Source organism: Lepus europaeus, chromosome 18 (assembly GCF_033115175.1).
Source record: "Lepus europaeus isolate LE1 chromosome 18, mLepTim1.pri, whole genome shotgun sequence".
NCBI classification, from domain to species: Eukaryota; Metazoa; Chordata; class Mammalia; order Lagomorpha; family Leporidae; genus Lepus; species Lepus europaeus.
This window is the reverse complement of record NC_084844.1, coordinates 836,887-862,704: the sequence shown is the minus strand read 5'-3', so window position 1 is coordinate 862,704 and position 25,818 is coordinate 836,887. Positions and strand designations below refer to the sequence as shown.

At 62.3% G+C, this 25,818-nt stretch overlaps 1 protein-coding gene across 10 annotated transcripts in view; it reads right to left on the bottom strand.

Annotated features, from left to right (window-relative positions):
- Nucleotides 1-25,818, bottom strand: part of CCDC57 (coiled-coil domain containing 57) — an 84,338-nt gene that overhangs the window by 4,069 nt on the left and 54,451 nt on the right. For 3 of the 10 annotated variants that reach the window (XM_062175671.1, XM_062175675.1, XM_062175672.1), the window contains 2 exons: nt 21,681-21,802; nt 16,276-16,492 (listed from right to left, as the gene is read on the bottom strand). In XM_062175671.1, the coding sequence (XP_062031655.1) occupies nt 16,276-16,492; nt 21,681-21,802 (339 nt within the window). Of the gene's footprint in view, nt 1-9,412; nt 10,597-16,275; nt 16,493-17,722; nt 18,814-18,866; nt 20,801-21,680; nt 21,803-25,818 lie in introns of those variants that run through there. The other 7 variants (XR_009864303.1, XR_009864304.1, XM_062175673.1 and 4 more) reach the window with 6 other exon arrangements.

Here is a 25,818-nt window from a genome sequence, read left to right as displayed (position 1 = left end):
GCGGCTCCAGTAATGACCTCCCTGAGGCGCTCCCAGAGCCGCGGCGCAGAGCAATTAAGAGGCCGCAGAGAGCTCTGAGGACCAGCGTGTCACACGGGGATGCGCGTCACCCGCGACACACCAGGAGCTCCATGTTGGCGGTGGCAGGGTGCTGGGAGGGAGGGGACAGCGCGCCTGGTGCAGGCGAGACCAAAGACACTTGGGTGAGGCCGCACGGGGCTGAGCACAGACGTGCAGCAAGGGAACTGCTGGCCACAGGCTGCTATGTACACGTGTGTGCGCACACACATAGGTACTTATGCACACAGATGCATGCACGCACAAACACGTGTGTGTGTCAGCATATATGTGCGTAGGTAAGTATGTACGTATTTGAAAGGCAGAGTGACAGAGAGAGCAAGACGGGAAGAGAGAGAGCTCTCCGTCTGCTGTTCACTGCCCAGATGGTTTCACAGGCGGGCAGGGCCAGGCTGACGCCAGGAGCCAGGCGCTTCCTCCAGGTCTCCCATGTGGGTGCAGGGGCCCAGCACTTGGGCCACGTTCCGCTGCTCTCCCAGGCCACAGCACACTAGCAGGGAGCTGGATCAGAAGTGGAGCAGCCGGAACTCAAACCGGCGCCCACATGGGATGCCGGCACTGCAGGACGTGGCTTTACCCACTGCACCACAGCGCCAGCCCCAGATTTATTTGTTTTGAAGATTTACTTATTTGAAATGTAGAGTGACAGAGAGAGCAAGTTTCCATCTACTGGTTCACTTGCCAAATGGCTGCAATGGTTGGAGCCAGGCCAAGCCAAAGCCAGGAGCCTGGAACTCCATCTGGGTCTCCCCGATCCAGCTCTGCTGTGGCCTGGAAAAGCAGCAGAAGATGGCCCAGGTCCTTGGGTCCCTGCACCCACATGGGAGACCCAGAAGAAGCTCCTGGCTCCTGGCTTCAGATCGGCACAGCTCTCTCTGGCTGTTGCAGCCAACTGGGAAGTGAACCAGCAGATGGAAGACCTCTCTCTCTCTCCCTCTCTCTCTCTGTCTCTCCTTCTCTCTCTGTGTAACTCTGACTTTCAAATAAATTAAAAAATAAATCTTTAAAAAAAAAAGATATCTTACATCTGCTGGTTCACTCCCCAAAGGGCTGGGACAGCCGGGAACTCCCTCCGGGTCTCCCCCGTGGGTGCAGGGCCCGAGCACTGGGCCGTCTGCTGCCTGCCAGGGGCATCAGCAGGGGGCTGGATGGGAAGCGGAGCGGCGGGGACTGGAGCCGGCGCCCGCGCGGGGTCCGGTGCTGCAGGCCCCTCCGGCTCTCACTGCGTCTGTGTCTGAAGTGGGCTCCTCACAGACACTGCAGCAAGTCTTGCCTTTTTCTCTCAGTCTGCTTTTAATTTTTTTTAAAGATTATTTATTTGAAAGGCAGAGTCTCTCTCCCTCTCTCCCCCCCCTCCCTCTCTCTCTCCCTCTCTCTCCCTCTCTCTCTCCCTCTCCCCTCCCTCTCTCTCTCCCTCTCTTTCCCTCTCTCTCTCCGTCTCTCCCCTCCCTCTCTCCCTCTCTCTCTTTCCCTCTCTCTCCCCCCTCCCCCTCTGCCCCCTCTCCCTCCATCCCTGTCTCTCTCTCTCCCCCCCTCCCTTTTTCTCTCCGCCCCCCCCCCCCTACACAGAATTTCTACTTGTGGGCTCAGTCCCCAGGAGCCTGTGACGACTGAGTCTGGGCGAAGCCGAAGCCCGGAGCCCAGAGTCGCCCAGGGCTCCACGCAGGCAGCAGTGGCACGAGCACGGCACAGCCTATGCTGCCCGCCGGGGCGCACATCAGCAGGGGCTGCACGGGGAGTGGGGGGCTCAGGCCCGGGCGTCCCTGCACCACCGCTCCGTCCACAGGAGCGTCACGGCGCGGACTCCCCTTTCTGTCCTACGTCCCAGTCCCCTTGTGTCTTCTATTGTACCTCCTCTACTGTGTCAGCAGCCACATTTCATATTTTAGAACATTTTTTTTTTTGACAGGCAGAGTTAGACAGCGAGAGAGAGAGAGACAGAGAGGAAGGTCTTCCTTCCGTTGGTTCACCCTCCAAATGGCCGCCACAGCTAGCACTGCACCGATCCGAAGCCAGGAGCCAGGTGCTTCCTCCTGGTCTCCCATGCAGGTGCAGGGCCCAAGCACTTGGGCCATCCTCCACTGCCTTCCCGGGCCACAGCAGAGAGCTGGCCTGGAAGAGGGGCAACCGGGACAGGATCGGCGCCCCGACCGGGACTAGAACCCGGGGTGCCGGCGCCGTAGGTGGAGGATTAGCCTGTGAGCCGTGGCGCCGGCCTAGAACACACTTCTAAGCGTGCCTGGGGATGTGCACTCTGCCTCCTTCCTACGTCTCACCTCTGCAGAGACCGTAACCCCAGCTCACGCGTACTGTTCGTCCCCTACACGGTCAGGTGCCGAGGGCAGCGTCTGACACGGTGTTCAGGGCTTGGGCGACACCTGCGTCCCGTGCAGCAGCACCCAAGCCCCGGCTCCACCTCCGACCCCAGCTCCCTGCGACCGTGCAGGAAGGCAGCAGCGATGGCTCAGGTACCGGTGCCTGCCGACCGACTGTGTGGGAGACCTGGATTGAGTGTGCGCTCCTGGCCTCAGCCTGGCCCAGCCCCGGCTGCTGCAGCCAACGGGGGTCTTTCTTTGGCTGGCGTCTTCTCTCTGCCTTTCAAGTATGTCCACAGATACCCCTCTAAGAGTAAAGCCACCTGCCCCGGGGCCACGGGGCCACGTCTGCCCCAGCACGGCCAGCTGCTGCCTCCCCTCCTGCAGCCCCGGGCGACGAGCTGTCAGGCTGCGTCTACAGAACTTTAATTTGTGTATTATTTATTTTCTTGTTTTAGTTATTTGAGAGGCAGAGAAAGAGGGAGGGAAGGCGGGGAGAGGAGAGAGGGAGAGAGAAGTTGCTCTGATCTACTGGTTCACTCCCCAAATGACCACAGGGCTGGGGCTGGGCCAGGTCACAGCCAGGAGCCAGGAGCTTCTTCCCTGTCTCCCACGTTGGGGGCAGGGCCCAGGCACTCGGGCCGTCTTCCGCTGCTTTCGCAGGCGCATTGCCGGGGGCTGGAGGCTGGAGGAGCAGCCGGGACTCAGAGTGGGTGTGGTGTCCCTAGCAGTGGCTTTACCGACTGCGCCACGGCACCCGGCAACATCTGATTGGCAGCCAGACCGCCTGAACGGCTGCTCGAAGTCTCTTGAGGTCTCTTAGGAAGCACTGGTCACTTCAAGACCGTTTCAAGCTTCTCTGGGGCCGGGCCAGTGGGTCTTCCCTGCGCAGCTCCCGCCCCGTGAGCGCCCTGGACGCAGCCAAGGCTCCCCAGACCCCGGGGACGTCTCTGGAGCTCACGTCTGCACCCAACAGGCTCCACGTCCCAAGCCAGACCTGCTGCTGACCTCGCCTCGCCTGCCGCGCAGGTCAGTGTCCCATGTCACCTGCATCTCACACGTTTTGTCAGCCCGGCCAGGAGCGGGGCGGGGCCGGCTGCCGGTTAACAGGGAAGCCGAGGGGCTATTTCCTAACGTATTTACTTGAAGTTATTTTAACACAAGTCCCTCTGCTTCCCCACAGGGCCTCCTGGAAGAGCTCTCCAAGGCCCACTTGTGCGCTTCCTGAGCCGCCTCGGCCGGCCCGATGGGGAGGGAGCCAAGGATGGAGGGTCCGTCCCGCCTCTGCCTTCCCACACAATCTGAGGAAGGGAAGACGCTTCACGCGACTCGGCAGAGGCCGAAGCTCGGAGACGCCGACCTCTCGCGCACCTCACGGCTCTGGCCAGCGCTCCACGCAGTCACGGGGACGGGGCGGTGGCCGATGGCCGGGGCGTGGCGGAGACTGACCCCATCGCGCGCCCCAGCTCCTGCTGCTGGAGCACAGCCCCCCCCCCCGCCCCCCAGCACCGGGGAGGCTTCGTCACAGAACCCGGAACAGGGTGCGCCCCCCGCCCCCCCCGCCCCTCCATGCCAGCCACGGTGAGGGCCACACGTGGAGCAATCTCACCCGCGTGCTCCTCGTCGGAAAGCCCTGGCCAGCTCCCTGGCTCACCTGGGTCCCCGCAGGCAGGCCGGCGGCCACCCCAGGGCTCCCGGGACTCAGTTCTACGCCAACAGACCAGGAGGAAAACCAAAATGGGGTCACTGCGGCCAAAGCCCCACGTCTGCAGGCCGGAATGGAGCCGTTAAATGACCTTCTGCAGAAACCCAGGTTAGACAGCAAACCCCACACCTCCCGCCCCTAATCCCGGCCCCCGAGAAAGGGCGCTCAGAGTGGCCGAGGCCGCCCGTCTGCCTGTGCCCGCCTCTCCTGCGCCGTCCGTTCCTCTTCTCCCCGCCTTCGCCTGTGCTCTGCCCGCCACAGCACTATCTCAGAGGGGGAAGATTGTCAACGGCAGTGCGAGGGTCCCCAAGCCTGCCTGCTGTGACCTGCTTCTCCATGCCGGCCGGCAGGTGTAGACGCCGCACGGCTGATGCCTGTGCTCAGCGTAAAGCAGAGCTGGGCACGAACCCAAGGCCGAGAGTCCTTCCAGGAAAGACCCAGCAGCTCCAACGCCAGAGAGCTGCTGACCACAGGCTGCCCCACCCCCACAGGACATCCCAGTCTCACCTAACACACGCCTGAGCTACAGCCCGGTCTGTACAGGCACACACACACACACGTGAGCTACAGCCCGGTCTGTACAGGCACACACACACACACGTGAGCTACAGCCGGGTCTGTACAGGCACACACACACACACACATGTGAGTGACAGCCCGGTCTGTACAGGCACACACACACACACGTGAGCTACAGCCGGGTCTGTACAGGCACACACACACACGTGAGCTACAGCCGGGTCTGTACAGGCACACACACACACGTGAGCTACAGCCGGGTCTGTACAGGCACACACACACACGTGAGCTACAGCCCGGTCTGTACAGGCACACACACACACACACGTGAGCTACAGCCCGGTCTGTACAGGCACACACACACACGTGAGCTACAGCCGGGTCTGTACAGGCACACACACACATGTGAGTGACAGCCAGGTCTGTATAGGCACACACATACATGCCTGAGCTACAGCCGGGTCTGTACAGGCACACACACACACGTGAGCTACAGCCCGGTCTGTACAGGCACACACACACACACACGTGAGCTACAGCTGGGTCTGTACAGGCACACACACACACACGTGAGCTACAGCCGGGTCTGTACAGGCACACACACACACGTGAGCTACAGCCCGGTCTGTATAGGCACACACATACATGCCTGAGCTACAGCCGGGTCTGTACAGGCACACACACACACACATGAGCTACAGCCGGGTCTGTACAGGCACACACACACATGTGAGTGACAGCCAGGTCTGTACAGGCACACACATACGTGCCTGAGCTACAGCCCGGTCTGTACAGGCACACACACACACATGTGAGTGACAGCCAGGTCTGTACAGGCACACACACACACACACGTGAGCTACAGCCGGGTCTATACAGGCACACACACACGTGAGCTACAGCCCGGTCTATACAGGCACACACACACATGTGACCTATAGCTGGGGCTGTACAGGCACATGCATGAGCTACAGCCAGGTCTGTACGGGCACACACACACGTGAGCTACAGCCCGGTCTGTACAGGCACACACACACGTGAGCTACAGCCCGGTCTATACAGGCACACACACACACATGTGACCTATAGCTGGGGCTGTACAGGCACATGCATGAGCTACAGCCAGGTCTGTACGGGCACACATGAGAGCTACAGCCGGGTCTGTACGGGCACACACATGTGAGCTACAGCCGGGTCTGTACGGGCACACACACACATGAGAGCTACAGCCGGGTCTGTACAGGCACACACACATGTGAGCTACAGCCGGGTCTGTACGGGCACACACACATGTGAGCTACAGCCCGGTCTGTACGGGCACACACACATGTGAGCTACAGCCAGGTCTGTACAGGCACACACACACATGTGACCTATAGCTGGGGCTGTACAGGCACATGCATGAGCTACAGCCAGGTCTGTACGGGCACACACGTGAGCTACAGCCGGGTCTGTACGGGCACACACGTGAGCTACAGCCGGGTCTATACAGGCACACACACACATGTGACCTATAGCTGGGGCTGTACAGGCACACATGAGAGCTACAGCCAGGTCTGTACGGGCACACATGAGAGCTACAGCCAGGACTGTGTGCACCTGCTTCTGCTCCTCCCCTCCTGGGCTCCCCAGGGAGGAAGTCACTGGCACTCACTGTGTCCCCATTCTGAGCTGTGCCCAGCCCTCAGCTGGAGGCCCCACAGCCCGGCGCCAGAACCATCAGCCCCAGGAGCCGGCAGTTCCCACGCAGAGCTGCGATCTGGCCTACTCCTTGTTTTGGTTTAATTAGTTGCCAATATTTAAAAAGTGAAACATTTTATTTGTCTCTAAAAGACTTCCAGCTTCTCCTGAAAAACAGGACGATCTGGCTTGGCCGGGCCACGGGGCGGAGTCAGCCAGGCCTCCCTGGACCCAGCAGGCAGGTCCTCTGCCCTGTCTTTGTCCCGGCACCCATGGGCATTGGCACTGCCCCCTGCCCTCTGTGGCCTTGGAAGATCCTGACCCCGCCAGCTGGGGCCCTGGGGCCTCAGGCCAGGCCCTCTCCTGGACGTGGAACCCTGACCTCAGGGAACCGCGGGAGAGGAACCTGGTGTGCAGCAGGCGAGGTCGGGGTGGGGGCCCCGCAGGCTCCACGTGAGCGCTGGGCAGGGAGACGGTGGCTGTTTTGTCCTTGTTCCTGGATCTTGATGAGGAAGGCCTGGCTGAGTCGTTACACGAGGCCCGCTGCACCCCCGCACTTTGGAGGAAAAGACTGGGTTACATCTACACGGAGCCAAACTCCCGGGGAGGGGGAGCCAACACAGATGCTGTGCCCCTGAACTCAGGGTGCCCCACTCAGGGCACACACACAACCCCTCCTTGCACAGGGCGGCCCAGGCCACGACCCCAGCGCGAGGCCCCCCACGGTGCTCCCTTAGCCCCTGGCGCCGCATTCCAGGAGACCCCCACCCATCACCTCCTGGGATGACCAGCCCCTTTCTACCCGCCCAGTTCTGGTCAGGCACGAGGAGTGGGCCTGGGACCCCCGCAAGTGCCCTGGGCCTCACTTTGCACCTCTGGGAATGCGATCACAGCGGGGCCGGCCCTTCGCAGCCAGGCCTGCTCCCCGTGTGGAGGGGCCCCTCGCGCCTGGCAGGGGGCCGCCCTGGTGGCTCTACCGGAAGTCACAGGGAGCACCCACGAGAGCCACACAAACGGCCACCTGGTGAGGACAGCTGCCCCGCCTCGGCCACGCACTGGAGCAACAATGAGGGGTCAGTTCTCCCTTATCAGATGGGCAGGGAGGCCCTGGCCCGGCTGTTGGGCAACCTCGCAGCGCAAGCCTGGCCTCTGACCCAGCAGACTCACAGCCAGGCAGGCCTCGGAGCCAGCACTACGAGCCTGGGCCAGGGGCCGCCTCGGCGTCCTAGACGCCCCTCCTCCGCCTTGCAGCTGACACCTGTGGGGACAGGCACCTAAGCCGCCCTCCACAAAGGCGGGAGCCAGTGCTGCCTTGCGTCCCCTCCCCAGAACGCCCTGGGAGTCACTCAGGCTGGGCCCTGGCCGTCCGTCCAGGTGGACGTTGTGTCTCCGTTTCCTCTCCACAGTGCCTGCTCCCCCGCTCCGCCGCCCAGCCTCCCCCAGGAGCCGCCTGGCGCCCCAGCCGCCTGTGTGCCCCGAAGCCCAGGCCCTGCCGTGCTGGCGTCCGGAGCAGCAGTCCCACCAGGGTCACTTCAGCCCGAGAGGCCGGCGCTTCATTTCATGAACTCACACCTGGCTTATCTCCCGAGCGGAGCGGGCGCCCGCCGTGTGGCCGTGGCAGACTGCAGGTGGCTCCCCCCCCCCCCCCGCCTCCCGTTATCTCCCTGCCCACACTGAGCACCTGCTGCTGGCTGCCAAGGGAGCGGGGACCAAGGCCTGAGCCTCTGACCTGAAGTCCCCACCCTCAGGGGCATTCTTGAGGCACACAGAATCAAGGTAAGAACCAGCACCGGCCTGGCGGCCTGGCGCAGGTGCGGGAGCTGCAGGCGCTGCGGGCGTCCCGAGGGTGCCGGGGTCTGTGGTGGGGGCGGGCGGGTGCAGGTGGTGGGAATGGACTGCACAGTGGCTGCGGGCAGGTGGGGGGACGCTGGCCCAGGTGGGCTCCGGGAGCCTTGCTGGACGGGGCCACAGTGAGAATGCCGGCGGGAGAGGAGGCCCACGGATGAGAACGGGGCTGTGCGACCCCGAGGAGTCGCAGCTCAGGTGCGTGGGGAGACATGGACCTGTTGGCTGGGCCTTGAGAGCTGGCAGCAGGGCAGCTACGGCTGGAGCAGGGGCGGCAGGAGTGGCCAACCTCGCACGATTGTCCCACAGCCTGCCATGCTGTTCCCAGGGCTGTGTGCAGTGTCCATCAGCACCCAGGATTCCCTCAGGGCCGTGTGCAGCGTCCACCCTCCCTCAGGGCCGTGTGCAGCGTCCACCCTCCCTCAGGGCCGTGTGAAGTGTCCATCAGCACCCAGGTCTCCCTCTGGGCCGTGTGCAGCGTCCACCCTCCCTCAGGGCCGTGTGCAGCGTCCATCTAGGACAGCTGTGGCCACGGGGACCACCAGATAGCCGCTCTCCCTTCCGGGTGACTCTGGCGAGCCCCCTCCCTAGCAGGCTGCCCGCACCTCCTCCTCCGCCCAGCTGGGCCTCATGTGCCCCAGGAGAGAACACGGGTGCAGTCTGCCGGGAGCTGTTCCCCCACACGAAGGCCGGGCCACGCACGCCGGGCGTCCTGCAGGCAGAGGGGCAGCTGCCATGCCAGACTCTCCAAGGGTGTCTGTCCAGCGACAGCCTCGGGGACAGAGTGGGTCTCGGCCGAGCCCCTCCCAGTGGCCCCGCTGCACCTGCTGGGCCCGCAGGTCCGTGGTGGGTGCCCAGGAGTCCCGTGTCCTGGTGGTGGCGCATCGCCAGGTGCGGGTCAGCAAGGCCCCTGCTCAGTGCTCCGGCCGGCCTGGCCCCAGGTCAGGTCCCCTTCCTGCACAAGGCAGCCCGGCCCAGGCCTCCCCTCCCCGACCTGCACGTGTGTGACCCTCGTCCTCGCCTCCAGTCTCCCTGGAAGCTGGGCTCTTGCAGCTGCCAGGGAGGCTGGGTGACAGCCCTGCCTCTCACTGAAGCGGCAGGAAGACCACCGGGGACCGCACCCTGCGAAACAGGGTCCGCTCTGCCTGACCTCACCTGGCCTCTCCGCAGATTTCCACACAGGAAGCCACGCCCTCCCTCTTTAAAAGCTTTTATTACAAAACAGGTCCAAAGAACAAAAACACACATGCACGGGGCCAGCACTGTGGCGCAGCAGGCTGGGCGCCGACATCCCATAGGAGCACCACGCGAATCCCGGCGGCTCCACTTCCCACCCGGCTCCCTGCTCGTGCGCCTGGGAAGGCAGCGGAGGACGGGCCAGGGCTTGGGCCCCTGCACCCAGGAGGGAGACCTGAAGACGCTCCTCTCCAGGCTTCAGCCCGGCCCAGCCCTGGCTGTGCTGGCCATCTGGGAAGGTCATCCTCTTTCTCCCTTTCCCTTTCTCTGTAACTCCGCCTTTCTTTTCTTTAAGATTCATTCCATCTGAAAGGCAGAGCTCCAGTGGGGGGAGGGGGCAGAAGGTCCTCCACCCGCTGGGTCACTCTCCAAAGGGCCACAATGGCTGGAGCTGGGCTGGTCCAAAGCCGGAAGCCAGGAGCTCCTTCCAGGTCTGCCCCGTGGGTGCAGCAGCATGGGGCCACCTCCTGCTGCTCCCCAGGTGCGTGGGCAGGCGCTGGATCCGAAGCCGGGGAGCGGGACTCACGTTGGCATCTGATAAGACACAGGCACCTCTGGCACGCTTAGCGCTCTGCCCCAGCACACCCTGGAAACCTGAGAGGCAGAGAGAGATCTTCCCCCCGCCGGCTCACTCCCCAAGGGCCTGTAACTGCTGGGCCGGGAGCTCCATCTGGGCCTCCCACGATGCCCAGCAGCAGGAAGCTGCGCAGTGCACTGTGGGACGCAGGTGTCCCAGCCAGCACCGCGCCGCCGGTCACAGCTCGCCGCCCCGTGCCCCGTGCTCTTGCCTGAGAAGTCTGTTGCACGCGCAGGCGGCAGCTCCTGTCCCGGCACAGCAGGGAGGCCGTGTGCCGACTGGAAGGCGGCCTGCCTCTCGCCGGACTCCTCTGGGCGCAGGTCTCCTGCCAGCCTGTCTGGGACCCCGCGTCTCTCTAGGTGACTTCTTCCTTCCTCTAGGTAACGTCTACGCCATTAACTCTGAGGTATAAGCCACTGAGCGTGTTGCTGGTTCTCATTTCTGGGCAACATCTGCATGAACTGGGAACTCCACCCAGGGCCTCCCGGCTGCCCCCAGGCTCTGGGTCGGAGCTGGGCCTCACCCCAGGCATTAGCCGCTCCTTCCTGTTCTGTCTGCGCTCCGAGTGTGTTTTACCTCCTTGGGCCGTACCCTGTCTGCGTGGGGCCTTATTTTCAGGTAGAATCTGATTCTCTTCTGGCCTGGGAAAAAGTGGACCCCCCCCGTGACCCACGTTGGCCCCTGCCTGGTGCCGGGGCCGTGCCAGCCACAACACCGGCCCCTGTGGGGATGGCGCAGCTCCTCAGCCCCGAGGCTCACGTGGTGGTGAAGCGCCGGGGGCAGTCCTGCCACCAGCGGCTCAGGACCAAGCACTGTCACTGCAGGGCGACACCAGAGCTCGCACGGCTCCCCGTGGCCCTGGGGTGCAGACCCCTGGGGCCCAGCGTCATCCACCGGCCTCGGTGAGCTTTGTGCCCGCTCAGCTCCCCCGCTGTGCTGTCAGGGGTCAGTCTGAGCGCCCAGCCCGACGCCTCCCTGGGGAACAGAGACCAGCGACTTCTATTTGGCCAAAGTGCATTTCACTGCTATTTTAAAATTATTTTACCGCTTTTCATTTTACTTGAAAAGCAGAGGAGACAGAGACAGAAATCTGCCCTCTGCTGCTCACACCCCAAGTTTCACGACAGGCAGGGCTTCGGCCAAACCAAGGCCCAGGACTGACTCTGGGATTCCCACGGCAGAAGCAGGGACATCCCGCCGCCTCGCATCTCCTGCACATCAGCAGGGGGCTGGGCTGGGAGGGAGCAGGCACGTGGACCACACGCTCACGGCCTGCGTGCAGCCCACGCGGCAGGAACTGCTCCACCAGCGCCGGCCCCGTGTGGATCTGAGCTGCCAGGCAACAGTGGAGACAGTGCTCAGAGAGCCTCAGACCTTCTGTAAATCATCATTGACGTCGCCTGGAGCGGGGCCGGCGCTGTGGCAGACGGAAGAGCCGCCACCTGCAGTGCCAGCGGCACCAGTACAAGTCCCGGCTGCTCCACGTTGACCCAGCTCTCCGCTGTGGCCTGGGAAAGCAGTGGAAGATGGCCCAGGTCCTCGGGCGCCTGCACCCGGGCTCCTAGCTTTGGATCGGCACAGCTCTGCCCGTCACGGCCATTTGGGGAGTGAACCAGCGGAGGAAGACCTCTCTCTCTCTCTCTGCCTCAAACTCTTTCAAATAAATAAATAAATCTTTAAAAAGAATCTTGAGCCCTCCAGACGAGACGGCGACCCCCTGAGGTTGAGTGTCCCTTGCTGTGTTCCTCCCAGGCCTGCGGGGAGGCCCACCCACGCCTCGGCGTTTCCCAGGCTGAGCGCAGCGCCGCGTGGTCGCCACCTGGTTCCAGGCCGCCTGCCCCACCGGCCTGGTGAGCGAGGCGTCGCCTGCGCCTGCCGCCGGCTGCCGGTTTGAGCACGAGCCCGCGGAGGCTCCCGGCTGCAGCTCTGCACACACAAGCCGTTCCTCTCGGCGGCCGCGGCGTGGGCCTCTGCCGAGCTCTGACCTCCCTGAGACGCCTCTGCTCCGTCACGTGTTCGGCTCACCAAAAACGGGAAGCCACAGGCGAAGGCCATGGCGTCAACTCGACCCAGCCACGCGTGTTCTCAGACCTGACCGCTGAGCAGGCGGCTGAGGAGCTGGGAGACGGAGCTCTCTGGGAGCTGCGCCCGCCCCCACGGGGCTCGCAGCGCGGTCACCGGCCTTACAGGGAGCCGAGCTCCGCCGCTGCCCGCACAGGGCTGGACCCTCCCACGTCTGCTGCCTCGGGGTGGCCCGTGGCTACCTCGTGCTTAGTATCTACAGCCCCCCCGTTCCCACGGCGGCTCCTGGCGGTGCCACGTCCCAGGGAAACCTCGACATCAGGGGATGCTGACAACGCGCAGTACAGGTCCTAAGCCCTCGGAAGAACAGCTCAGAGAACTAGAGAATTCCATGCGGAAAGAGGTCCTCCCGGCAGACGCACTGAAGCACTTCACGTCCCAAACCGAGGCTCGGACGCGTCTCAGCGACCTGCTCACAAAGACGGAACTGTGAGTTCTGCTGCTTCCCGCCTCAGTCCTGAGGAGACGCGTTCTTTGAGGAGAAATGTTTAAAAAATAAAACGTGTAACCAAAAAATTCTCTTGAAAGAAAAAACTATGTTCAAGAAGCTGTCGTGATAGATTTGGAAATACACGAGGGTAAACAAGAGTTCAGTTGAATCCTCTTATGTTTGGTGCAGCAGTTACCACGCCACCCGGGACCCCGCCACTGCAGGCCAGAGGGCCCGGGGTTCGAGTCCCGGCTCCGCTCCCAATCCAGCTCCCTGGGAGGCGACAGGTGACGGCTCAGGTGCGTGGGCCCCTGCCACACCCGTGGGAGACCCGCAGAGTCCAGGGCTCCCGGCTTCGCCCTGTGCAGGCATCGGGGACGAGTCAGTGGACTCAGGCTTTCTCTGTGTCTCAAATATGAATGAATGAATGAATGAGAAAAGTCTTCTGAAGGCAACTCCCCCAGCAACTCAGACTCTGATACCGAGTGACAGAAAAATACAGACGTTGGCCAGGAAGCGAGGGGGAGACGGCCGGCGGGGGCCTTCACGGTGTGAGCGCAGGAGGAGACCGGGGCTCACAACAGGCAGACGACAGTGCAAAACGTGGCCTCTGTGGTGGCACGCAGGAGCAAACCAGAGCGAGCGAGCGAGCGAGAACACACTACACAAAGCTCATCTGGAAACGCTCGGCGACAGGGGTGCACCTTGGCCGGCGCTGTGCGCAGCGGGTTAAGCCGCTGCTTGCAACGCCGGCATCCATATCAGGGCACCAGTTTGAGTCCTGGCTGCTCCGCTTCCCACCCAGCTCCCTGCTCATACCCTGGGGAAGCGGTGGAGGATGTCCCCGGTGCTAGGGCCCCTGCACCCACGTGGGGGACCCAGCAGAAGCTCCTGGCTCCTGGCTTTGGGGTGGCCTAGGCTGGGCTGTTGCGTTCATTTGGGGAGTGAGCCAGCAATGGAAGATTTCTGTCTCCTTCTCTCTCTCTCTCTCTCTCTCTCTGTCTCTCTCTCTCTCTCCTTCTCTCTCTTTCTCCCCACCCCCTTTTCCCTTGTGTGACTCAGCCTTGCGGCCTTGGGCGAGCACCCGGAAGACAGAGGGGCGGCCCCAGGAGCCTGCGAGCAGGCACTGGGAGCAGTAGGTGATGGCCTGGGCCCCTGCCACCCCCGTGGGACACCAGGACTGTGTGCCCAGCTCCTGGCTCTGGCCTGACCTGGCCCTGGCTGTTGAGGGCATTTGGGCAAGTAAACCAGCAAATGGAAGATCTGTCTCTCTCTGCCTTGCAAATAAAAAAAAAAATGTTTAAATTCCATTTAAGTTGAAAAACAGAACAAAATGTGAGTTGAGTGACACAGGAAGCTGCAGGCCCAGGTACCCGGAGGGCGGGTGGCGAGCAGGGAGAAGACGGCTCAGTCACCCAAAGAGAAAAGAGAGGGAAAAGAAAAAACTCAAACTGCATTTTTGGCAGCTAGGAGCTAAAGCTGCAGACATGAGAGATGAAGAGCGCGAGACGGCCAAGATCAGGGGTGGAAGGCGGGGGGGCGGCCCTGGCTGTGGACCCTGGAGGGGCCGAGGGCAGCCCCTGAGGGGCAGGGCACACAGCAGGCAGCAGCTGGGGCGGGCTCCTGGGAGAGCAGGGGAGGGGCCGGGAGGGACACAGGCAGCAGGTGTGCACAAGGAGGCACGGGGGCGGGGCGGGGGGTGGGCCGGCTCTCCCTGGCCAGGGCCAGCAAGGCTGAACCTGCTGCAAACAATGGGCGCTGGGCACCGAGGCGCAGCGGTCACGCTGCTGCTGCTGTCCGCGTGCCTGTCGCTCCTGGGAGATGGCCCAGCTGCCTGGGCCCCTGCACCCATGGGGGAGACCTGGATGGCGTTCTGGGCCCTGCCTGCAGCCTGGCCCAGGCCTACGTGTGGGCATCGTCTGGGGAAGAACTCTGTGGCTGGGCGATCTCTGCTCCCCCCCACCTCCTGTCACTCTGTCTTTTAAGGAGATAAAAATTCTGCTAGATAGGAAGATGTCTCTGGCTTCTTCCTCATATGGGTCTTCTCCCTCCCTCCCTCCCTCCCTTCCTTTTTAAATATTTATTTATTTATTTGAGGCCGGCACCGCGGCTCACTAGGCTAATCCTCCGCCTTGCGGTGCCGGCACACCGGGTTCTAGTCCCGGTCGGGGCACCGATCCTGTCCCGGTTGCCCCTCTTCCAGGCCAGCTCTCTGCTGTGGCCCGGGAGTGCAGTGGAGGATGGCCCAAGTGCTTGGGCCCTGCACCCCATGGGAGACCAGGAGAAGCACCTGGTTCCTGCCATCGGATCAGCGCGGTGCGCCGGCCGCAGCGCGCCAACCACGGCGGCCATTGGAGGGTGAACCAACGGCAAAAAGGAAGACCTTTCTCTCTGTCTCTCTCTCACTGTCCACTCTGCCTGTCAAAAATAAATAAATAAATAAATAAAAATTAAAATTAAAAAAATTATTTATTTATTTATTTGAAAGTCAGAGTTACACAGAGAGAGGAGAGGAAGAGAGAGAAAGAGAGGTCTTCCAGCCGCTGGTTCACTCCCCAGTTGGCTGCAACAGCCAGAGCTGTGCCGATCTGAAGCCAGGAGCCAGGAGCTTCTTCTGGGTCTCCCATGCAGGTGCAGGGGCCCAGGCACTTGGCCATCTTCTACTGCTTTCCCAGGCCACAGCAGAGAGCTGGGTCAGAAGTGGAGCAGCTGGATGTCGAATCTCCGCCCATATGGGATGCCAGCACTTCAGGCCAGGGCATTAACCCGCTGCGCCACAGTGCCAGCCCCTCTCATATGGATTTTCTACCAAGAGCCGGTCAAGTAGAGAGGAGGCACGGGGCCAGAGCCTGCCACGCCGGCGTCCACTGCTCTGCTTCTGATCCAGAAAGCACCTGGGAAAGCAGCAGTGATGGCCCGGGTCCTTGGCCCCTGCACCCGCGTGGGAGCCCCGGACGGAGCTCCTGGCCCCGCACGGCCACTGTGGCCATTTGGGGAGTGAACCAGCGGTTGGAAGATCTCTCTCTCTCTGACTCTATCCCTCTCTGTTGCTCTGATTTTCAAATAAATCTTAAGAAAAATATGTGTGCATGAGAAAACCACCAAGACAAAAGTAAGAAGATTAAACAATTAGCAAAAACATTGTAATTTGTCTTAAAAGGCCTGATGTCCATGGTCTACACTGAGTTCCACACACTGATAAGGCACACAAGTGGACAGCGCATCGAGGGGAAGCCAGAGTGAGGCTTGCAGACGAAGGACAAACGGAGGGTGGACAGGCCCCCAGAGGCCATCCCCGCCACGCTGCTCACGACACAGCGGTTTGCTGCACAAGGCGAGGTCCGTGCCCCCCCTGCAGTCCCCTGTGGTGACCCGAGGGCAGCGGCGCCCCAGGCACCACACAGACCCGAGGCCACTGCTGCTCCTACACTCACATGTGTCCCCAGCTGCCCTCCATCGACCCTCCCGCCAGCACGGCGGGCCCTTGCAGCATGTGTTCATGAAAACCCCAGGGTGCCCGCTGGATGCGTGGGAGCGCCAGACACGTAACCCAGGTGACACACGGGTCTGTGGACAGCACAGCAGGACACGGTCACGACTCCTCAGGCTTGGAGGAACAGGCTACCCAAACCCCAGCTGCTCCGCAATCTCGCACGGATCCCAATCTGAACCAAGACAGCCTGCGAGACCCAGCAGGCCGTGACGGGGGCTCTCCCCGGGCGGCACAGGACCCAGACACCACACAGAGGCCGCTCCCGGGTCAGCCTGGAGCCGCGTGGCGCCGGCCTGGGCAGACCTGCTCTCCTACCTGCCGTGGAGCCATCCAGGGAGGTGAGGCCGGAAGGACTGGAACCCAGGTCCAGCAACTTCCAGGTGTCCTGCAGGGAGCTGCTGGCGAGCGAGGACGACCTCTGAGTGGCGCAGACTCTGTCCTCAGGGGCTGCCTGAGCCTGGGGGGGCTGTGGGGCCCTGTTTTCCTTCTGCTGGGCTGCTGCGCACGTTGCCATGGGGACGGTGTGCTGCCGCTGCACGGAAGACACAGGTCACCTGCAGAGCCCCCCACCAGCCCTCCCTCGGGAGTGGTGAGACGGGGGGCGTGGCCAGCAGCCCACCTCCGGGCTGGGGGCCGGACAGAGTCACCCACAGCCCTGGAAGATTCAATGACAGAAACAAGAGCATGGGATCCCTTGAGAGGAGGGGGAAGGTGCAGAGAGGGAGGGGCCCTGAGGGTGTCCAGGGAGGGGGGGCCCTGAGGGTGTCTGGGGGGGAGGGGCCCTGAGGGTGTCCAGGGAGGGGGGGCCCTGAGGGTGTCTGGGGGGGAGGGGCCCTGAGGGTGTGGGGGGGGAGGGGCCCTGAGGGTGTCAGGGGGAGGGGCCCTGAGGGTGTCAGGGGGAGGGGCCCTGAGGGTGTGTGTGGGGGGAGAGGTCCTGAGAGTGTCAGGGGGGAGGGGTCCTGAGGGTGTCAGGGGGAGGGGCCCTGAGGGTGTCAGGGGGAGGGGCCCTGAGGGTGTCCGGGAGGGGGGCCCTGAGGGTGTCGGGGGGAGGGGTCCTGAGGGTGTGTGTGTGGGGGAAGGGTCCTGAGGGTGTGGGGGGGGGAGGGGCCCTGAGGGTGTCTGGGGGGGAGGGGTCCTGAGGGTGTCGGGGGGGGGGGGGAGGGGCCCTGAGGGTGTGTGTGGGGGGAGAGGTCCTGAGGGTGTCAGGGAGGAGGGGTCCTGAGGGTGTCAGGGGGGAGGGGTCCTGAGGGTGTCAGGGGGGAGGGGTCCTGAGGGTGTGGGGGGGGAGGGGCCCTGAGGGTGTGGGGGGGGAGGGGCCCTGAGGGTGTGGGGGGAGGGGTCCTGAGGGTGTTGGGGGGGAGGGGTCCTGAGGGTGTCGGGGGGTGGGGGGGGAGAGGTCCTGTGGGCCGTGAGCAAGTCCGGTAACGACAACGCTCTGTTGGCCCCTGTGACAGAATGTGGGCAGCCCAGGCTGCCTCGGGAGCAGTGCCTGAGCCGGCCAAGGTGCCCGTCCAGCCCCTGGCCGGAGCCTGCAGCCCAGGTGCAGCTTCCCCAGTGCACAGAGGATGCAGCGAGCGCCGCACGCCCGCACGCCCGCACACCGGCAGAGTGCACTCCGCAGCAGAACGGTCAGGAGGGGGCTGAGTGGGGGGGCCCCGCCCGCACTGCCGCGTGTGAGCAAAGCCGCAGAGGCAGCGTCGTCGGCGTGCAGCTCGCCGCCTAGAGGCCAGCATCCCCACTGGAGCCCTGGTGCCAGACCCAGCTGCTCCACTTCCAACCCAGCTCCCTGCTGTGGCCTGGGAAAGCAGCGCGAGACGGCCTGAGTGCTTGGGGCCCTGCACCCGCGTGGGAGACCCCGATGCAGCTCCAGGCTCCCGGCTTTGGCCTGGGCCAACTCTGGCTGTTGCAGCCACTGGGGGGTGAGCCAGCGGACGGAAGACCTCTCTCCCTCTGCCACTCTGCCGTCCAGAAGTCAGTACGTTAGTAAATCTCAAAGCAAAGCAGCAACAGACGCTGGGGACTGCGACCTGAGGGCGGGGAAGCAGAGACTGGAGGAAGCAGCCGGGGGAGCCGAGGGAGCTGGGGGAGCCGAGGGAGCCGGGGGAGCCGGGGGAGTTGGGGGAGCCGGGGGAGCTGATGGAGCCGGGGGGGGGGGGCGAGAGAGCTGGGGGAGCCGGGGGAGCTGATGGAGCAGGGGGAGCCGGGGGAGCCAGGGGAGCCGGGGGAGCTTGGCTGTGTCTCAGGGGCTGAGCTGCCTCTGTGCCGCCAGCATCCCACGTCAGAGCGCTGGTCAAGTCCCAGCTGCTCCACTTCCCATCCAGCTCCCTCTGGGGCACCTGGAAAAGTAGCACAAGATGCCCCAAGTCCCTGGTCCCTGCCGCCCATGTGGGAGACTGGACGGAGGTCCTGGCTCCCGGCTCTGCCCTGGCCCTGCCCTGACTGCACGCCCTTGAGGGGCGTGAACCAGCGGATGGAGGATCTTCTCGCCCTCGCCCTCGCCACTCTGCCTTTCAAGTTAACGAATCTTGAAGTAAGATAAAATAAAGCAACTGCAAAAAGTGTTGATTTTTTCTGGAAGCCGTGGGTAGCTGAGGGAGCTGGCGCTGTGGCACAGCGGGTTAAGCCGCCGCTCACAACACCCGCACCCTGCCCCAGAGCCCAGGTTCAAGCCCCGGCTCCTCCATTGCTGGTCCAGCTCCTGCTGTGGCCTGGAAAGGCGGCAGAAGATGGCCCAAGTGCTTGGGCCCCGCCGCCCACGTGGGTGCCGGAGGACGCGCCTGGCTTCCGTCTTGCCCAGACCCAGTGCTGAGGTCATCTGCGGGGTGAACCAGCGGACTGAAGCTCGCTCTCTGCCTTTCAAATAAATAAATAGAGAAATAAATAAATCAACCTTCCGCACACTGACTAGAAAACGAAAGGAGACTATGCCGGGGACGCAGTTTTCCCCGGGCACACCTGCTGCTGCCGCGGCTCGCACACTGCACGCAGCTCAGATCTCACGGCAGCACCGGGTGGCCCTTTTTAATTTCATTTCTCTCTTTCTGCCATCGTTCCACGCCGCTACGATGGTGTGCGTGAACGTCCTGGCCGATGCTCTCAAGAGAAAAGAGGCAAACGCCAGGTTCTCCAAAGTCCTTGTCAGGTTTCTAACCGTGACGGCGAAGCGTGGCTACCCTGGCGAATCTGATCACTGATCACGGAGCTGGGAAGATCGCCGGGCACCTCACTGGCAGGTGAACGAGTGCAGGGTGACAGCCCCGATTTGGCGCACAGTTGAAAGACCTAGAAAAATGGCAGAATAGTCTGCTCCCGCCCACCAGTTTGGTTTCACTGTACTGACCTCAGCTGGCACCAGCGTGGCGAGAACACCCGGCAGGGCTGTGACACACAAATAGAAGCTCCATGGACAAAAAAATTGTTTGTTTATGTATCTGTCTATTTATTTATATAAAATATTTATTATTTTAAAGGCAGAGCTACAGAGAGAGAGGGAGAGACACAAAGAGAGGTCTTCCATCTGCTGGTTCACTCCCCAGATGGCCACAATGGCCAGAGCTGGGCCGACCTGAAGCCGGGAGCCAGGAGCTTCTTCCGGGTCTCCCACAGGGGTGCAGGGGCCCAAGCATTGGGGCCGTCCTCCACTGCTTTCCCAGGCCATTAGCAGGGAGCTGGATCGGAAGTGGAGCAGCCAGGACTCCAGCTGGCGCCCCGTGGGATGCTGGTGTTGCAGGTGGTGGCCTTACCCATGATGCCACAGTGCCGGCCCCCGTGTGGCTCTTACAGCCTCAAACGTTTGCCCTCCAGCCTTTCACGAAACAGTCAGTCCTAACCTGGAGCTATGTCCAGAACTTGGGGGAGACAACACACGTCCAGCTCACACGCACCTCCACTGAGACACAGGCAGTCTGAAGAGGGGAGGGAGGGGAGCACCCGGGCCGGACACGGCCCCACACCGCTGTGTGAGCCTTTGCTTCTTGGAAGTCTGCACGTTTGCAATAGAAACAACAAGCAAACGAACCCCACCCCACAGGACTTGCATTCAGCCCGGTGACCACAACACGGGTTCTTTCCCAGCCTGCTCCTGCCGCCAGCCCCCTAACGTACACTCCAGGAGGCAGCTGTGACGGCCCACGCGGGACCCCGATGAATTTCCCGCTCCTGGCTTTGGGCCTAGCTCAGCCCTGGTCCCTGTAGGCAGCTGGCGAGAGGACCAGCCGATGGGAGGTCTCTCTCAAAGTCAAACTCCATCCCGTCAAGAATAAATAAAGAGCACAGCCATGACCATCCTGCAAGGCACAGAATCGGGGCAGGCGCACTGCGAGACAGAGCAATGCTTCCCAAGGGCCTGGCAGGTAAAGCAGCGTGGCCGCGGCCCAGGGACAGGGAACTTCCTGGAACAGCGTGGGGCCCCAGGCACAGACCCTGTGTCCAGCACCCAGTACCTGAGTCGGCAGAGCACGGGCCTGGGTGGACGCCCGTGTGGGCGCCGCTGAGGGTGCCAGCCTGGCCTGGGGTGAGGGACAGGAACCCCCAGCCATGTGCCACAGGCCATCCGTGGCAGGGAGGAAATGGCTAGAGTGACCGACCAGCCCTCCAGATCTGGTTAGGCAGACCTCCCAGCAGAGGCCACGTCCGTGACACTGGAAACGTCCCCTGGGGACTTGAGAAGGAGAAGGTAAGTCTGGGCAGGTCCGAGACAGACAGGCAGCAGCCGCCTTCCTGGGTGAACCAAGCCAGCAGCGGCACAGCCAGCAAGGAGCACGCGTGCACCGTGACCCACAAAGGGAGGAAAATAACTGGCCATCGGACATCTTCCACGACTACAGAGGCAAGACGCTTCCTGGAAGACAGAATGTCAGAGAGTGGGAGGCGCAGATGAAGACTCCCCTCTGCTGGTTCGCTCCCCAAATGCCATAACGACCAGGGCCAGGCTGAAGCCACGAGTCTGGAGCTCCCTGAGTCTCCCACGTGAGTGGCGGGGGCCCAAGCACCTGGGCCGTCTTCCACTGCTTTTCCAGGGGCATGAGCAGGGAGCTGGGTCAGAAGCGGAGCAGCCGGGACTTGAACTGGTGCCCACATGGGACACCGGTGTCACAAGTGGTAGCTTAGCTGACAGCGCCGTGCCACCCACCCCAGGGTATAAGGACACCTAAACTTAAAGATGCAGCTTTTTAAAACCCATCTTATTGGTAAAGATTTTGAAAGCTGGTGCTGTGGCACAGTGGGTTACGCCACTGCCTGTGACGGTGCCGGCGTCCTGTCCTGGAGCACCAGTTTGAGTGCCACCTGCTCCACTCCTGAGCCAGCTCCCAGCTAATGCACCCAGGAGGCGGCAGCGATGGCCCAAGCACCCAGGCCCCGTCACTCCCGTGGGAGACCAGATGGCGTTCTCGGCTTCGGCCTGGTCCAGCCCTGGCGGTTGTGGCCACGTGGGCAGTGAACCAGTGGATGGAAAATCTCTTTCTCCCTCTGTCATTCTGCCTTTCAAATACATAAAATCAATTCTTTAAAAAAAGAATAACAGGTGGAGAAAGCTACGATAAAACACTGCACACTATAATTTGTGATTTTAAGATCAGCAGAAAACATCTTAACGTGCTCCTGCACTGGTCCGGACGCGGAGCGCCGGAGGCCTTGCCTGTGCTGCTTATTGTCTTCTGAAGATTTGTAAAGAAAACGCAACACAGCAGCCATCGGTCGAACGTCTGGACGAGGGTTACCTGCGCCGTGAGATGGGGCTGCACCTGTCCCAGCGGCCAGCCACGGTCCACAGGCAGCTCGGGCGCCTCTCGGGGGGGCCGGGTCCCAGGGGCCGGGAGAGGGGGATGAGGCAGCGGTTGCCCTGGAACGAGATCAGGGAGGAGGTTTGCTCTCGGCGTGTGCACCTGTCACTCAGAACGAGTTGTCAGGACCGAGTCTTCCCTCACGGAGAGGAGGGCCTGGGGAGAGAGCGGCTGTGAGAGGCACCTCCCCCAGCCACACCCCACAGGCTTCTCCGTCCATTCCGGGGTCCGAGGGGCAAACCCAGACACCACGGCAGGTCAGCGCTTCCACACGCACCTGGGAAGCGGCCTGGGCTCCCGCAGTGACGGATGACGTCCCCGAAACCCTGCCCATCCACGCCAAGCCGACTGCAAGACACTGGCCAACAGGCCCCAGTGAGGTGCTGTTTTTGGTTTTACAGAATTAGAGAGGAGAGGCAGACAGATCCTCCATCCACCGGCCACCCCAAAATAGCGATGGCCAGGGCCGAGCCAGGCTGAAGCCAGAGTCAGGCCTCCCACTCAGCTACAGGGGCCCAAGGACCTGGGCCGTCCTCTGCCACACTCCCAGGCACGCCCACAGGGATCTGGACTGCAAGTCAGCAGCCGGGACCCGAACTGGTGCCCACATCAGGTGCCGGCACCACAGCACGGCCCCCAGAGAGCTTTTGGGAGGTGGAACTGACACCGGCCACACTAGCGGAGTGCCATGGACGGCGCTGAGGACTGCGCCCCTTGCACGGAGTCGCCCCCTGGGGTTGGCTCTCCTGGGAGGCCCGAGAAGCAAAGGACAGTGTTTCCCAGGTGACTCAGGAGACAGGAGGGGCAAGACTTGGGAATGAGCTTGTGTTCCTTAGCTGCATTTATTTTATTTTAAATTTATTTGACAGTTATAGACAGTGAGAGAGAGAGGCAGAGAGAAAGGTCTTCCATCCACTGGTTCACTCCCCAAATGGCTGCTATGGCTGGTGCTGAGCCGATCCGAAGCCAGGAGCCAGGTGCTTCTCCTGGTCTCCCATGGGGTGCAGGGCCCAAGCACTTGGGCCATCCTCCACTGCACTCCTGGGCCACAGCAGAGAGCTGGACTGGAAGAGGAGCAACCGGGACAGAATCTGGCGCCCATATGAGATGCCTGTGCCACAGGCAGAGGATTAACCAAGTGAGCCACGGCGCCGGCCCCTGTCAACACCTGAATTTAGATGCTATCGGACCTGCAGATGGCTAGCATCCGGCAGCAGGAGTGACAACGAAGTGGGTGGTGCCTGCTTCAACACCAAGTCCCCACAGAGGGCCTGGGTGTCAGTCCCTGCTGTACCTTTTTGCGATTTATTTGAAAGGGAGTCAGAGAGAGAGAGAGACACCTCCCATCCACTGGTTCCCTCCCCAAAAGGCTGCAATGGCTGAGGCTGGGCCGGGCCGAAGCCAGGAGCTTCATCAGGGTCTCCCACGCAGGTGCAGGGGCCCAAGGACTTGGGTCATCCTCCACTGCTTTCCCAGGCACATTAGCAGGGAGCTGATTTGGAAGTGGAGCCGCTGGGACTTGAACCAGTGCCCATATGGGATGCCGGCACCGCAGGTGGCCATCCCCCAGTGCCATCCTGGTTTGGTGTGGCTCAGCCCTGGCTGTCCTGGGCAGTTTGCAGAGGGCCGGGGGTGAACCGGTGGACGAAGGTCTCTGCCTTTCAAATGAATCAAAAACAATTAACAATGAAAATCTGAATGTCGGGGGATGGTGACAGCGGTTTCCCAAGACCAGACGCAGGCAGAGGAGCCCTTGTGCCCCCTCACAGGTTACACACAGAACTCCCACGTGAGCTGGCAATCCCCCAGAGGACCGAAACCAGGCAGACGGCTCTCCGTTCAACACGTGGCAACGCACAGTGACACAGCCACACGAGGGCGGCCCCATGTCAACGGGCATTCCAAACAGGTAGAAAGCACACTGGGAGGAGTGGGGACACCAGCCAGCAAGCACGGGCTCTGAGGGGTGGGGGCCTCAACAGCGCCTCACCGTGGAGGCTTGTGTTATGTGTGTCACACCAAAGGTAAAAACAAAAACAAATCGCTAAGTTTTAGAAAAGCCACGAGATGGGCCAAAATCCCAGCGGGCTGCTCCGGCTCGGTGGGCTCATCCACTCGGCCAACCCCAGTCTGCACAGTGGGGGCAGGCACTGTGGCAGAGTGGCGGGGCCACGGCTCGGGACGCCTGCGTGCCAACTGGGAGTGCCTGGTCCCCCGTCTGATCCTGCTAGTGCATCCTGGGAGGAAGGCGACGGCTCAGGTGCTTGGGCCCCTGCCACCATGTTGGAGACGAGACAGAGCTCTGGGTTCCTGGCTTCAGCCTGGCCCAGCTCTGGCTGTTGGGAGATGTGGGCCGTGGACCAGGGGAGGGAAGGGCTCCCTCCAGCAGCCTGCAGGGTGCTGCCCATCAGGGCCGTGCCTGAGCTCTGCTGACGGCCCCTCTGTGTGCTGTGTCACCGTCCCCTCCCGTGCACAGCTCCAGGGTTCAGCTCGCAGGGTCACGTATCCCAACAGCGTTCGGCTTGTCCTCTCAGGACTGAGCTCTGAACACAAAGTGAAGAAAGCTCAGAGACCCTTTGTCCTGGAACTCCTAGACGTCCCAGCAGCCCGTGACAATCAGACGTGTTCTCACGAAGACAGCAACAGGAGTGGCTGGGCTGCTGAAGCGCCCCTGCCGACCGCCTCCCAGGAAGAACCGGCTGGCCAGGAGGACGCTCGCCCCCACTCGGCTCGGCCCGGAGGGCAGAACACGAAGTGCGCAGGGAACGGTGTGTCCGGTCAGGGCCCTGGCTGCCCACGCCAGGTGCTCCACTGACGCTACCAGAGAGCAGGTGCACAGCTGTCAGCCCACCCACGACAGATCTGAGCGCGGCCTCGCTGGCCCTGCCTCCTGGCCAGCACCTGCCCCACGCTCATGGGCTGTGAGGGTTCACCAGCTCTCCAGGGGAGCTTCTGGGGGGGGGGCTCTCGAGGTGCTGCGGTACCGCCCGGCGCACAGGCCCTGTGAGCACCCGCAGGGCCGCGTGGACACACCAGATGGCCCGAGTGGAGACTGACGCACGTGCCAGGGGCCTCTGCCAGAGCCTGGGAGGACCCAGAGGGGCCACATGGGCTGATGCACACAGGCCTCCCAGGGAAGCAGGCATGGCCCCTGCCCTCCCAGTGGGCAGGAACCGCAAAGTCTGTAAACTTGAGGAGTCAGCGGCAAGCTTCCTCGGGACGACGAGAGGGCTTACAGCCCAACTCAGGGCGGGCCCTGGCGCTGCGGGCGGACCCGCCGCCTGGGCCCACAGCCCACACGGCAGTGCTGGTCGCGTCCCGGCACCTGTTTCCAATCCAGCTCTGCTCCTGTGCACCCTGGCAGGCAGAGGTGGTGGCCCAAATACCTGGGCCCCTGGCACCCACGTGGGACACCCAAATGGAGTTTGCAGTTCCTGGCTCCTGGTTCTGGCCTGGCTCAGCTCTGGCTGTTGCAGCCACTTGGGGAGTGAACCATTGGATGGAAGACCTCTCTGTCTCCCCTCTGTCATTCTGCCTTTCAAATAAATAAACCTTAAGGGGGAAAAAAAAAAAACAGAAAGAAAGGAAAGCATGGAACAAGAAAAGGTAAGTAAATGTTAAACACACACTTCAGGAAATGAGGAAAAGAACACCACATTCAACAAAAGGCATGAGGTCATCAACTGGACACTTGTGGTCAAGACACAGGCAAGCAGTGGCTCTGAGGAGCCCTGAGCGGAAAGGGAGACTTCCTCACGGCACGCAGACACGCGCACAGGAAGCAGCCCGGTGGGCACCTGGCACAGCTCTCAGGCGAGGCTGGGGCCCCGCTCTGCTGATGTGCGCCCGGGAGGCAGCAGGCGGTGGCTCCACAAGCTGGGTCTCCATGCAGGCTCCAGCTTCCGGCACCAGCTGTGGGCACCTGAGAAGTGAATCAGAGGATGGGCGCTTTCTCCCAAATAAATAATGAAGTTTAACAAAAATAATTATGTCTTACATCGCAAGTTCCAAAAGAAACCAAAATAAATGGATAGAAGCCGTATCTGAAGAAAGTCTAGGGGCCGACTCTGTGGCA